Consider the following 13076-nt stretch of genomic DNA (forward strand, 5'->3'; position numbering starts at 1 on the left):
TAGAAGAATGCTCAACCTCATTGATTGGTCAAAATTCAACTCTTTTGGAAAAGAAATTAGGAAGAGCTAATACCTAAGGTTATGTGAAAAGGTAGGGCCTTGAGTCTCTCAAAATATTTGGCTTGATAAGTAAAATCACCAAATGCTTGTCAGTCGGTATAAAAGCAATTCCATGTGCTATTGTTGTTGTTCTAGTATGGCTTATAAATGCTTTTCTAATCATTCACCAGTAAATATCAGGATGTCTTCCGACTTACTATTCACTATATAAACACATCCAATTTATCGAAAAAAATTCTTCTTTCGTCACTCTACTTGACAGATAAAAGTAGTGTATAGAATCATGGCTATCCACATATCTTGTAATGCTAATACTAAGTGAGTTCTCCAGAAGTCCTCAACATCAGGATATGTTGCAAGGGGACATTTTGCTGTTCATATTGGGAAGAAGCAGAAAAAGAAATTCGTGAACCCTGTATCATTCTTGAGCCAGCCTTTGTTCAAGAATTGTGGCCATTTTTAATTAATCAGATTTGAGACCAAAAATGGGAGGAAGAAAATAGTTTCTGTCAAAGGGATGCAGCCATTTTCATTTCTTCCAGTAAATTGATTAAAAGAATAAAACTTTGTCTAAAGTCATGGCTCCTCCAGTTTTCGGTTGCAAGTACAATTTCTGGTTGTGCTATCATGTTAAAAATAGCTTCATCCACAAAGCAGGCATCATCACATGTTTCTTTGCCTTTGGTGAATAGTTGCAAAAGCTTCAACTGCAACTCAAAGCCAATCTATCTAAGACTTCTAAAGCATAAAGTATAAACAAACCTCTTTACGAGCCTTTTCATCATCCAAGACAAAGTAGTATCAGTTTCCTTCAAACTTTTCAATTATCTAATTCACTCTCCTTTAAAGAATTCTTTTTCTATATATATAAATTTTTGAATCTCCTCGATAGGCAAAACTTCTTGTTTAACAAAAAAGTTTGCTCAAAATTATTTCAAGATAGAAAGGATAATAGGTAGTAGAGCATTGTCTAATTGTCGTATTATTGTTATTACTCTCCTACTATCCTATTCTTTGATTTTATTATATCCTATTATTTTCTTTGCTTCGGTTATCATATTATTTCATTTTCATACCTGATTTGATATCCTTTACTTGAGTCGAGGCTCTATCGGAAACTTCTCTACCTTCACAAGGTAGGGGTCAGACTGCGTACAAACCACCCTCCCAGGCCCCACTTGTGGGATTACACTGGGTATGTTGTTGTACCTTGTTAGAATTCCCAGCTCCATCATCGAATGAAAGAGTATATAATTGTAAAGGGCATCATACATGTTGAATATGAGGTTGCCAAATTTAAGCCATAGAATACTAAACAGGTTATCCACTATTTTAGTGGATATGCAACAATCCAATGCACAACCATAAGACTCTGCTAAACCCAACTAACAGAAAACACATGAAAACTTTTTTTCCATACTACAAAGTAAATTTTTCGAAACCAACCACAATCTGATTTCGATATCCAAGTCCAAGGACGATCACGATCCTAATGTTCCTACTATGTTCTTCACTGCTCAATTGCTCTGTATTTACCTCTTATCTATTGTTTCCATCTTTGTGTTTCAAGTGTTGCTGCTACTTCCTCTCCTTTGAACTGGTTTGTAAAGCACTACCGTAACATACTTTGAGCGAAAGCGATGGGTTACACCGAGGGACAAAACAGATCTTGGGGCTTCCCTGTTCTCGATATAGAGATGGTTTAGAACCACATTTTGTGGCGATGGAAGATCTGCAGGTTGATCTCTAGTCACACGGTGGTTTAATACAGTATGGTGCAAATGTGTTGGAAGCATTGGTGGTTCTCGTTCTTCATCTTCGTTTCCAGGATGTGCATTGTTGTAACTTGTATCGGGTGATCTTGGTACTTCGAAACCTACCACAGTGGCTTCATCCTGCGTGCATAACTTAGATTACGGCAAAGTTTAAGGAAAAAAAAAAAAGGAGAGCCGCTAACGTGAAATGTACAACATACTTGATCTTCACCATATTGATGTTGTTGATTCATGTTTGCTTCAATGACAAGTAGCACAAACTTGCTAAGATGGTAAAAGCTGTGAGCACAGGAAGCCTCCTTGACAAGAGAACCTGAAATAGAGAGACGGAATTCTTTAATGCACATGATTCAGAGCATTAATTAGTAGCCATTTAGGTGTCATTCACTCGTTAAAGCAGGAGGCATATTCTCGAGGCTAAATACAATAAGATCACCAAATGCAAAATAATGATATATGCAAATCAGATAAAACATTGAACGGATACTTAAAAATATGTCATAAATGGAAACCAAGAAAAAGAAGAATTACGCTATTCAAATGAACAAAGACAGTCCAGGTTATACATGGCACCTGCCATGGAAGACAATGGCCTAGTTCAATGATCGTTTTTAATTTAAGATGACCAAATTCAGGGTTTCTAGCATTTCTTTTCTACTATAGAAGCTTCTCATAAATATTTATAACAAGATCCTAATCCTATATGTAGAATCCGAAGAAGGTAGTCAGTCGCCTGGGCTCAAACCTTCACGCAAGATCTACGAGCTTTCTCCAAGAACAAGTCAAGTAAAAATGAGCAACATACGATGCAATTATGAACTTACATAGTTACATTTGAGAAAGAGAAAAAAAGAGTTTCACAGGACACTACACAAGATAAATCTTTCTATTAGTTTCACTGAAAATAAGAAATAATGGCGCACACTAACCCCCTTTTGTTGACACTAGAACCTTCAAGCTGACATGTGCTTATCCACCAAAGTTGCTGCACCGGACTCACACTCTCCTACCTTAAACTCCAATATGGGAAACTTCCCTTCCAACATAATCAAACTCAATTCTTCCCAACTAGGTACCTCAACCTATCCAAAAATCAGAGTATCATCAATTGGATAGCTTCTAACTCTGCCATCACAAAGAACTCTACCAAACATAGGCAACAAACTAACCCCCATCCCCTACCCCAGCTTGTGCGCCCCTCGACTAATTCCACGAGATACCTGCTACCTCCCACCAGCACCTAATACCTCTCTTCACCAAGACTTATACATATGTTTTTTTGCCTCCACTAGAATTTGAACCTGAGTTCTCATGGTTCTCAACCCACTTCATTGACCACTAGGTCACACCCTTAGGTGTTTTAGCTACACTATATCTTGTTTAAACAGTTCAAACGTAAACCCGAAGGTTTTGGAATCACCTCACCTTCTCTCCTTAGCACAAAAGAGAGAAAAAAAAAAAGTTTCCTTTTCTTCCCTTTTTCTTTTTCTTTGGTTTGGGGGGGGGGGGGGGGGGGGGGGTAGGTGGAAAAGAAAGAACAGAACAGATTTAACTTAGATTTATCTGAATTTTTAAAAAAAAAAATAAAAATCTACAAATGGAATTTGCATGAGCTTCAATAGCATTCTCCATTTTTAGAAGTAGAAAAAGGAAAGAAATCCGTGTGAAAAATGTAGGGCCCACTTGCAAACTACAGTCCACTTAAAGAAATCCTCTCTGCCAGTCCCAAAATATTAGCAGTAACAGTTTAAAAAACAAAGAAAAAAAGAAAGCAGGAAAAATTATGCACCTCGCTACAATCTAAGCATTATGTGTCCCTCACTAGGCATCAGAAAATATGATTGAATAAGAGACCACCATTATCCCATTACCACCTCCATTGCTTTCACAAGCAAGGAAGGGCCTCAGTTAGGTTGATATAGGGGCAGATATTTGTCATTGAGGGTGAATAGTATTATCAGCCGGTATAGTGGGAAAACAAGATGATTGTAAAAGAACGCTAGATGCTGTTATTGAGCACTAATTAGCATATTCAAGCCAGATTGAGTTTTTCTCTTGTTATTGATTTCATTGGGATTCTCAAACTATCCAGAATATTGGAAACATAAATAAGAAATTTAGAGCTTAAAACTTGAGAATTTTGAATCCCCGACCATTAAAAGGGGAAACTTCATCGCCTCAAGTTGCAATAGCTATTTTTTTATTTTGATAACCGTGGTGTCATCCTAGGATGTGGCCTAGTGGTCAATGAAGGGGTTGAGAACCATCAGGTCTCAGGTTCAAATCCCATCAGAGACAACAACACTAGGTGATTTCTTCCCATTTGTCCTTAGTGTCGGGGCCAGCTTGCGCGCACCTCCACTAATTCCACGGGATACCTGCCACCTCCCACCAGCAAAAAGTACCAGCTAACTCTGTCCACCAAGGCTAAGGACAGGTGGAAAGAAATCACCTAGTTTTTTTGTCTCTACTAGGATTTGAACCTGAGACCTCATGGTTCTCAACCCTTTCATTGACCACTAAGCCATACCTTTGGGTGCCCAAGCTGCAATAGCTATTAACATAATCTGGAAGTTAAAACAACATAATCAAGTGAGATTATATCAAGTAGAGACACTGGGAACTTTTCCCCTTCCAAGTTCCAAAGAAAAGATTCCCAGGGTCCCCACCCTGAGTAGGCATTTTCCACTGCAATGTCTTAAGATAAGGTGTAACATCAACATGACCCTTGAAACTGATTCATGCTATCTCAAAGCAACATTATCTAATCCTAATATGAAAGTTCCTCTACAACCAAACAATTAAGAGATTGCCGACTGAAGAGAACCATAAAAGAAACTTCCAGCATCCATTGAATAATAATAATATATGGTGCTAAGCCTTGGTAAGTGGAGTTACCCGATGTCTGTGCGGGTGGAGGGTAGCAAGTGACCGATGGAATAGACGAGGTGCATGCAAGGTTCAGGACCACCCTTTATAAAATTAAAAAAAAAAAAAAAAAAAAATAATAATAATAATAATAACAATATATATGTTGGTCCAAAACCTAAACTAAACCGTGATGAACGAAACATTCCACAACAAGGAAGGATAGTCCATGTTTGATAATAAACCTTTCAACATGCATTTAGTAATAACATATACGGAATTTCAAAACTGAAGCAATGATGAGTGAAACAATTCACAGAAATGAAGGCTAATCCATGAACGGTTATACCACAAAGGGTCCCAATTCGATGTATAGTGAACTGTCTACCGAAAGTTCCAATTATGATATGACCACAAGTACCTAATTTATTTAACTCTATCTGGTCTCTAATCTTCTCAAAAATAAAATAATGACAAGGAAAGGATGAACTTATGTGAGAATATAACTTATTACAGTAGCTTACAGTAATTGAGCAAATGAGAAAAGGTCAACCTCTTTGCGACAATTACACAGATAACTTCACAAGTCCAAGAAATCTGTGTGAAGCACACTATGTCTCTATATGCCAATTTCATGTTCAGAAGATACTAAATTACTAATTAGCCATATTAATTCATCAACTTTGCTAACTTTAATTTACCTTAAGAAGGTCCAATTTCCAAGTTGCAACTGAAGCCCGCAAAATCTTCCAGATTTTAACTTAGAATGCATATCCTACTTTTGTCCAAGTAAAATTCTGTGTCTTGAGCTAAATTAGATGAATGGCATGTCACAATGTGGTGGCTACTTTTTGTACCTTAGGGGAGAAAATTATTCTACCCTATACTAGTAGTAATGCATGAAAATAAGTTGAAACAATGACCTATTCCATCTCGACTTCATGATCGGTCGATGACCACATAATGGCTTATACCATGCACAAACAATGAGATGCTAAATAGGGTTAAATACATATAGTTCTAAACAAGAAGCTACCGGAATAACAAGACTTATAAATAGATGGAACGCTCGTATGCAAGTACGCAAGCTATACTTATTCCATACTCTACGCGCTACTTTCATTAATTTTTGCACTCCATACCACAGTCTCAACGGTTCCATAAAAGAATCCCATATAGGCAGCAATTCAAACTTCAACAATATCCCAAATATTCTCAAATCATTCTAGAAATATGTGAAGCAATCCAGCTTGGATTGACCAGTAGTTATTGCATTGATGAAACAATCTCAAAATGCTGCCAAAGATAAGACCACAACTCCATAGTTAAAACTCAGCTAATATTTCTGATAATTGATGTCAAATAGTTAGAATTATCCACACAAAAGCTTTTCCTAATAAAGTTGAAACACCTAGCTATTGGTTTAGCTCTTCCACTCAATTAAACACCCTCGTCCCTCTTCCAACTCATTCCTATAAACCAAAAGCTTAACAACAACAAAACTATGCCTCAATCCCAGGAAAATGGAGCTCATCTTAGACCATATTAAACTCCATTCATGTGAGCTTATCAAATTGCCAGTCACAAACCCAGTAAAGGAGGAGCGTTGTGGGTTGACCACCATCTCAAAACTAGTTAATTTACAATGAAACAAAAAGCTTAACTATTCCAAGAATTCTTCATTTTGTTAATGCCCTTCCAGGAGCAAGGTGGTTACACGGAAGACTTACTGAAAGTTAATTGATAATGGCTCTCACCGAGAGGCGGTGGTTGTATGTGTGCACACAAACACACAGAGACATATATAATTAAACTAAATGACCAATCTAATTAAAGAAACTTCTGCTTTCCTCGAGGACTAAATATGTTTATCATAAATGCTTTTAACCTTAATGACAGCTGTGCGTACTAGTTACCATCAAATCCCCTGCCCCGACTAAAATTTGTAATCTATGATGCAAATTTTAACTCCTTTCAGCCTATTTCTTTTGGTCTCCATCTTTAAGCATCCACACTTTTTAAGCAAACATCGAAAAGGAAGTGAGGTACAACAATTACCTGTTGCTTTCAAAACTCCCTTTCAGCATGTTAAGTCCGTAGATATTACTGGTTCATATTATAATGCAGAGGTTTAAACTCAATTATGAGCAGTTATTAAGATAGAAAAAAAATAGAAGTAACAGTCAGTGTAGTATAACTACAAATGACCGGCAGGACAAGAAACTGGACAATTTCAGGAATGAGTGTTCTTAATTAGCGGAATTACTTACATTATGCGCGTGACACTAACAGGCCTAGTATAGTTGGTTAAGAAAAAATCTTGAGTTTTGTATGCTCATCAACGATGAAAAGGCAGAAATTTTCTAGAAATATAACTGAGCTACCACGTACTCAAGGTCAGACAAGAAAAACAGCTAGTCGGAGAGCAACATATCTCCTTGGCAGATAAGTTGATTGCTTCAATGAAAGCCACATTTACCAAGCATCTTATGATCTTGATATTATATGGAAAACACCAACACCCATGCAACAACCACTAAAGTAGTTTCCTTCTCACACATGTATGTTTCACACAGAATTTGCAGGCACCCACCTACATTAAGAAACAAGTGTGCCAGTATTGCACTTTTTTTTTCCCCTTTCCTGATAAGTAGTGCACCCTTCACTATCATGCAAAGCAAGTATACATTCACAACTCACTAGATGCATATAACCACAATTTGACATGCTATGTTGCTCCGACTCTTCAAAAATGTCGACAGGTGCATGTTATATCCTCCAAACATAGTGCTTTTTTGGAGGATCCAACATGGGTGTGGCAGCATATTTGCAAAGAGTCTGATCAACCTAGTTGACATGTAGTTTAGGGAGAATATTTAAGCATGGAAACTATGCTCAAATGCAGATGTTACGTAAGCTCTTTCCTTCTCCATGAGTAAAGAGCTAATAACTTATCTATCATACAAAACACCACGTGCCTACAAGATTCCATTACATTACTTTTTAGCCCAAGAGCAAATTGAGACACATTTATCATTCCTAAAAGTTCTTCAAACAGGTGATTGACGAAGTATCAAATTATCACTATTTATTCCTTTTCCTACTTCTTCCAAGTGCAGGAAAACCCTAGTATCACGAAACCCACCAAAAGTGGATAAAACTAGCTTACCGGCAACTACACATTATCAACTTGAAATATTACTAATAGGGTTCTTGAACAAAGATTATTTTCTAAAATAAGAATCAACTACTTTGCCACCCTCCAAAAAGAAGTTGTAGAGTTAATGGAAAAATCAAAAGTCTCCAGAAGAGAATCAAATGACTTTTAGCAATGAGTTTCTTGTTCTCTATGGAATGATTTATAATTATTATTATTTTAAAGTAAAAAATAAAAAAAAGGAAGGTCAATAAATTATAACCCAAAAAACTCATGATTTACCATGTTGTTAATGCAGCATTGTGGTTACGGGTTCGGCAGAACACAATAACTTAGCCTCAAACCCCTATATTTGTGTTAAAATTTTATTTAACACATATAAACTAAACTAAAAATCTTGGCTCCCCCTCTAAAAATCTTTGTGTTGAACAAAGATTATTTTCTAAAATAAGAATCAACTACTTTGCCACCCTCCAAAAAGAAGTTGTAGAGTTAATGGAAAAATCAAAAGTCTCCAGAAGAGAATCAAATGACTTTTAGCAATGAGTTTCTTGTTCTCTATGGAATGATTTATAATTATTATTATTTTAAAGTAAAAAATAAAAAAAAGGAAGGTCAATAAATTATAACCCAAAAAACTCATGATTTACCATGTTGTTAATGCAGCATTGTGGTTACGGGTTCGGCAGAACACAATAACTTAGCCTCAAACCCCTATATTTGTGTTAAAATTTTATTTAACACATATAAACTAAACTAAAAATCTTGGCTCCCCCTCTAAAACCCTCCCCCCCCCCCCCACCCCCCACCCCACACAAGAAAGGAAACCCTAAAAGAGCTAGAAAAAGAAAACATCATAGATAACATAAATCATCAAGAAAGCTCTACCAAACACAATCATTCACAGAGGAGATCTACACAATCAACATGCATTGATTGTAAATGTAATTTTGATTAGTACCAAAAAAAAAAAAAAACATGAACTAATATAACTTACACAAGCTACACTAACCTGATTCAACTTTGTTCTAACTATTCAATCATACAATGATAGCTTCCTTCAGACCACAAAAATCATCTGCAAAAAAATTACTGGAAACCCAATAAAAATTAAAATTTTAATGCCAAACTATAAAACCACAAAAATTACTGGAAACCTAATAAAAATTAATACCAAACTAAAACCCCATTTGCACAAAAATTACTGGAAACCCAATAAAAATTAAAACTTTAATACTAAATTAAAAACCCACATTAATCCACAACAGGCAAAGCAAAAAAAAGATCAAGAATTTGGTAAAAATGCTTTTTTTTCAACACAAATTACAAAGAAATAACAAAAGAAGTATATAAAAATTAAAACTTTAATACCAAACTAAAAACCCAAATTGATTCACAAAAAGTAGAGCAGAAAAAAAATCAAGAATATGGTAAAAATGTTTTTTTTTTCAACACAAACTATAAAGAAATAGGAAAAGAAGTATATAAAAATTAAAACTTTAATACCAAACTAAAAACCCACCTGCACAAAAATTACTGGAAACTCAATAAAAATTAAAACTTTAATACCAAACTTAAAAAACCCAAATTGATCCACAAAAGTAGAGCAAAAAGAATTAGGTAAAAATGATTTTTTTTTTCAACAAAAACTACAAAGAAATAACAAAAGGAGTAAATAAAAATTAAATATTTCAGTTTACATAGAGTAAAAGAATAATCTCAGAAGCTAAAAGCAAAGATTTTTTACCTCAAAAAAAAAAGGAAAAAAAGAGTTTTGAAACTCAAAAAAAAGAAAACTAAACACTATTTATTACAGCTTTATCAAAGAAGAGTTTTAAGGGAAAAAAAGAATCTCACCTAGAATATTCCGCCTTAGAATCTAAAGAATCAATTTTACAAAATCATAATAATTGTATTTGAGGAAAAAATATGAAGTCTAATACTAATATGTTCCTTTTTATTTAATCCAAGAAATAAAACTTGTGTTAAAAGAGGAGAAAAATAGGAACACGCAAAAGTAAAACAAATGGGCTTTAGCAAGAGCAGATGGCCCAAGTTATAAAATGTGGGCAATTCGCAGGAATGGCCTTATTTGGAATGGTCTTTAATTTTTGTCCATTAAATTGGTGGTCTTTAATTTTTGTCTTTCATTAGAATCCCTTAGTTTCGGGTTCGAACTTCCACTCAGTTAAAAATTAAAAAAAAAAATCACAAGACAGAGGTTTGGATTCGGAAGACAGCGTTTTGAAGGTAAAATTCTGCCTTGCGAAATTCCTTTTCTTTTTTTTTTACTGAGCTGGGTTCGAACCCAGAACCTAGAGGTATTAGGCGAAGGACAAAAATTAAAGACCACCAATTTGAGGGCCAAAAATTAAGGGCCACCCAAAAGAAGGACAATCCGCGCAAAAAAATGTAAAATATAGTAGTAGTATTAAGGACTCGTCAAACCATGAATGAAATAAATGTGACACACTACGGATATAACTTAAATGATAGTCCCAAAATCAAATATTTATGAAAATTGACCGTCGGAGGGCCTACCGTTTAGGATCCAAAAAAAGGTTATTTGTTTAAAGATCTCTTATATAATTGGATCCAATCTCACCTGTTATTGGGCCAAGAAGCTATTGGATTGTCTTCTAAAATGCGACCCAATTACTCTAAAATCTAGATAGCCCCATAAAAGTTGGCAAAACTAAAAACGGGAAAGTTATATAAATACAAGTAAATAAGTAAAATATTTCATAATCTACAACTATTAACTAAATTACATAATCTACAATATATACTCTATATTTAGGGTATATGCATGATTTTATACCATAAATAAAAAAATGTTGCTATGAATAAAAGGCTAATAATAAGGAGTTTCCTATATTAGTGATAACCAAATTAAATATATATCAAAACACATTAATTAATTTTCTAAACATCTCAATATACTCAGCTAGCAATTTAATCCATAAAATAGTATACTACTGTTTATATGATATATATTATACAATTCATTGAACAAGTATCCATATTCTTGTACTTATATATTACGTATATTTCACTATTATATACTATATATAATATTATTTTTAATGTATATTAACTAGTATATACTATATATAAAATAATTTCTTATGTATATTAAACAAAAAGTATTTTATATATATACTTGACCACATACGGAAAAGGGCCAAAATTACATAAGAAATTATTTCAGAATATTGGATTCATGAGTGTAAAAACACTTTCAATAAAAAATAAATGTAGAAGAATTGTCGGCAAGTACAGGCAAAGAAAAAGCATAAATACATAAGCACGAAGAAAACGTTTTTTTCTTTCTTCCACGAAAAAAATACTCCCTTTATTACAAAATTAAAATACACATGGAAAAGGTTATTTTAATTCGTTTTTGCCTCTTTCACATCTGTTCTGGTTTAACAGAAATAAAAAGCATTTCAAGAACAATAATATCTATATGGAGGGTACCTAGATTATGACCTATCGATTAATTCAGTGAGTGAATTTTTTGAAGAAAAAAAGAGAGAGAGAGACTTCAAATCTTAATAAGGATAAAAAATGTAAGGTGATTTTATCAGATGAGATAGCCAAGACATACGCAGGCAAGCTATCATCACCATTATAAAAAATAAAAAATAAATAAAAAAAGGACTATGTCAACAATTGAATATATATTCCTTTATATAAAAAGTTATTGTATCAATAATTGATTGTATAGTGCTTTGTAAAAACAGGACTACCGACAATTGACCATTATAAAAATATGACTATCAACTATTTAATATATACTTCCTTAGGTTCTAATACTAGCCCTTCTGATAATTCTAATACCTATGCTAATCGGGCACCTCCTAAACAAAATATTATAACTCAATATCAATGGGGCCTGTCAAAAATTAACTTAAGAGGATTAGGCTGAGTATTTAATCCTTCAAATATATGGACTGATTAATGACATGTAAACTACTTTTGATTCTATCTACATACAAAATTACATACCTAGTACATGTTATATACCTTTTTTTTTGGTTAAGTATGTTATATACATTATACACGCAGTTGAATAATTCTGAAATTGTCACTCTGTCTATACTAACTTGTGGTGCTAGGGTTTGGCATTGACCCTACGCTGTATATAATAAATAGAGTTATATCATAAATTTGTTTATGCATAACCATTTACTCCTTAATTTTTATCTTTGTCCAAGCCATCTTACGTAATTTTCGCTGTAATCCACACATCGATTTTTGTCTACCAACTCTTTAACTGGGACTTGTGTGTTTTTTATTGGAAAGAAACTGGAAAAAAAAATGTAGAAACTGTCACTCTTATTCCATGTCCACATGGGGTTACGTTCCACAAACTTAGATCAATCAAATACTGATATTTCTATACATAGGGATTATTCAGCCTAATCAATTTGTCCATTTATAGAAAGGGTCAGTTAGGAGAGGGAGGTATATGTACTTAAATAACTATAAGTCAACCCTTCTAGATGTTTCGACGCTTGATTCTCGAATATAATTGAATCTAAGATGAATGCTTGGTTTACATTATGGAAGAAAGACATGTATATGTGTTATTAGATATTGACTAGTACTAGTTATATATAAAATGAGGGTGGACTTGGTGTGAGCGTACGTTTCATCTTTCGTTGTGGGATGAGAGAGTGAACAATATATAGTAGTCATTAAGAGTGTGTTATGCATGGAGGAAAATATTAGGAAATTTTTTCTAGTTTTTTTTTAATGTTCGATTGATAAAAATTTTGAAAAATATTTTCTCTAGGAAAAAAAAAAAAGCACTCCGGTGCACTAAGTTTCCCTTATGCGCAGGATTCGGGATAGGGCCGGATCACAACAATTTATTGTAAGCAGCCTTACCCTACATTTCCGCAAGAGGTTGTTTCCACAGCTTGAACCAGTGACCTCATGGTCACATGGCCGCAACTTTACCAGTTATGCCAAGGTTCCCCTTCTTCTATAGGAAAACAAGTTCTTAAAAAATGAGGAAAATGACTTTCCTATTAGAAGTAGGGAAAACAAGTTCCACAAATGACATTTCATATTGATTGTGTTCTCTTCACCCTCTAACGCACTTCAGCTTCGCCCCCATTCCCACCACCCCACACCCCCACCTCCTATAGTATTTGTCTAGATTACATACAATTTTTTCTTTAATAATACTCCCTTCGTATTAAAAA

The 13076-nt window shown here is 34.2% G+C and overlaps 1 protein-coding gene across 4 annotated transcripts; it reads right to left on the reverse strand.

Moving 5' to 3' along the window:
* Window positions 1–1291: 1291 nt before the first annotated feature.
* On the reverse strand, window positions 1292–9845 carry LOC132600378 (SNF1-related protein kinase regulatory subunit beta-3). Of its 4 annotated transcripts, XM_060313489.1 has the most exons (5): window positions 9718–9845; window positions 8873–8952; window positions 4734–4807; window positions 2036–2148; window positions 1292–1955 (listed from the first exon to the last, which is right to left on the reverse strand). In XM_060313489.1, the coding sequence occupies exons 4-5, from the start codon at window positions 2066–2068 to the stop codon at window positions 1626–1628; spliced, it is 363 nt and encodes a 120-aa protein (XP_060169472.1). In that variant the 5' UTR covers window positions 2069–2148; window positions 4734–4807; window positions 8873–8952; window positions 9718–9845; the 3' UTR covers window positions 1292–1625. The 4 variants fall into 4 exon arrangements, with proteins under 4 accessions (XP_060169472.1, XP_060169469.1, XP_060169471.1 ...); XM_060313486.1 differs by lacking the exon at window positions 4734–4807 and having other exon boundaries at window positions 9718–9844; XM_060313488.1 differs by lacking the exon at window positions 4734–4807 and having other exon boundaries at window positions 8873–8938; window positions 9718–9776.
* Between the last annotated feature and the right edge of the window lie 3231 nt (window positions 9846–13076).

The sequence above is a fragment of the Lycium barbarum genome, chromosome 6, assembly GCF_019175385.1.
Source record: "Lycium barbarum isolate Lr01 chromosome 6, ASM1917538v2, whole genome shotgun sequence".
Lineage (NCBI taxonomy): Eukaryota > Viridiplantae > Streptophyta > Magnoliopsida > Solanales > Solanaceae > Lycium > Lycium barbarum.

What these genes read in the sequence shown, in the direction of transcription:
- LOC132600378 (XM_060313489.1), bottom strand. Translation starts at nt 2,068, where the DNA reads ATGAATCAACAACATCAATATGGTGAAGATCAA. An exon ending in ATCAATATGGTGAAGATCAA is followed by an intron (nt 1,956 to 2,035) that starts GTATGTTGTACA and finishes TTATGCACGCAG; the next exon opens with GATGAAGCCACTGTGGTAGG.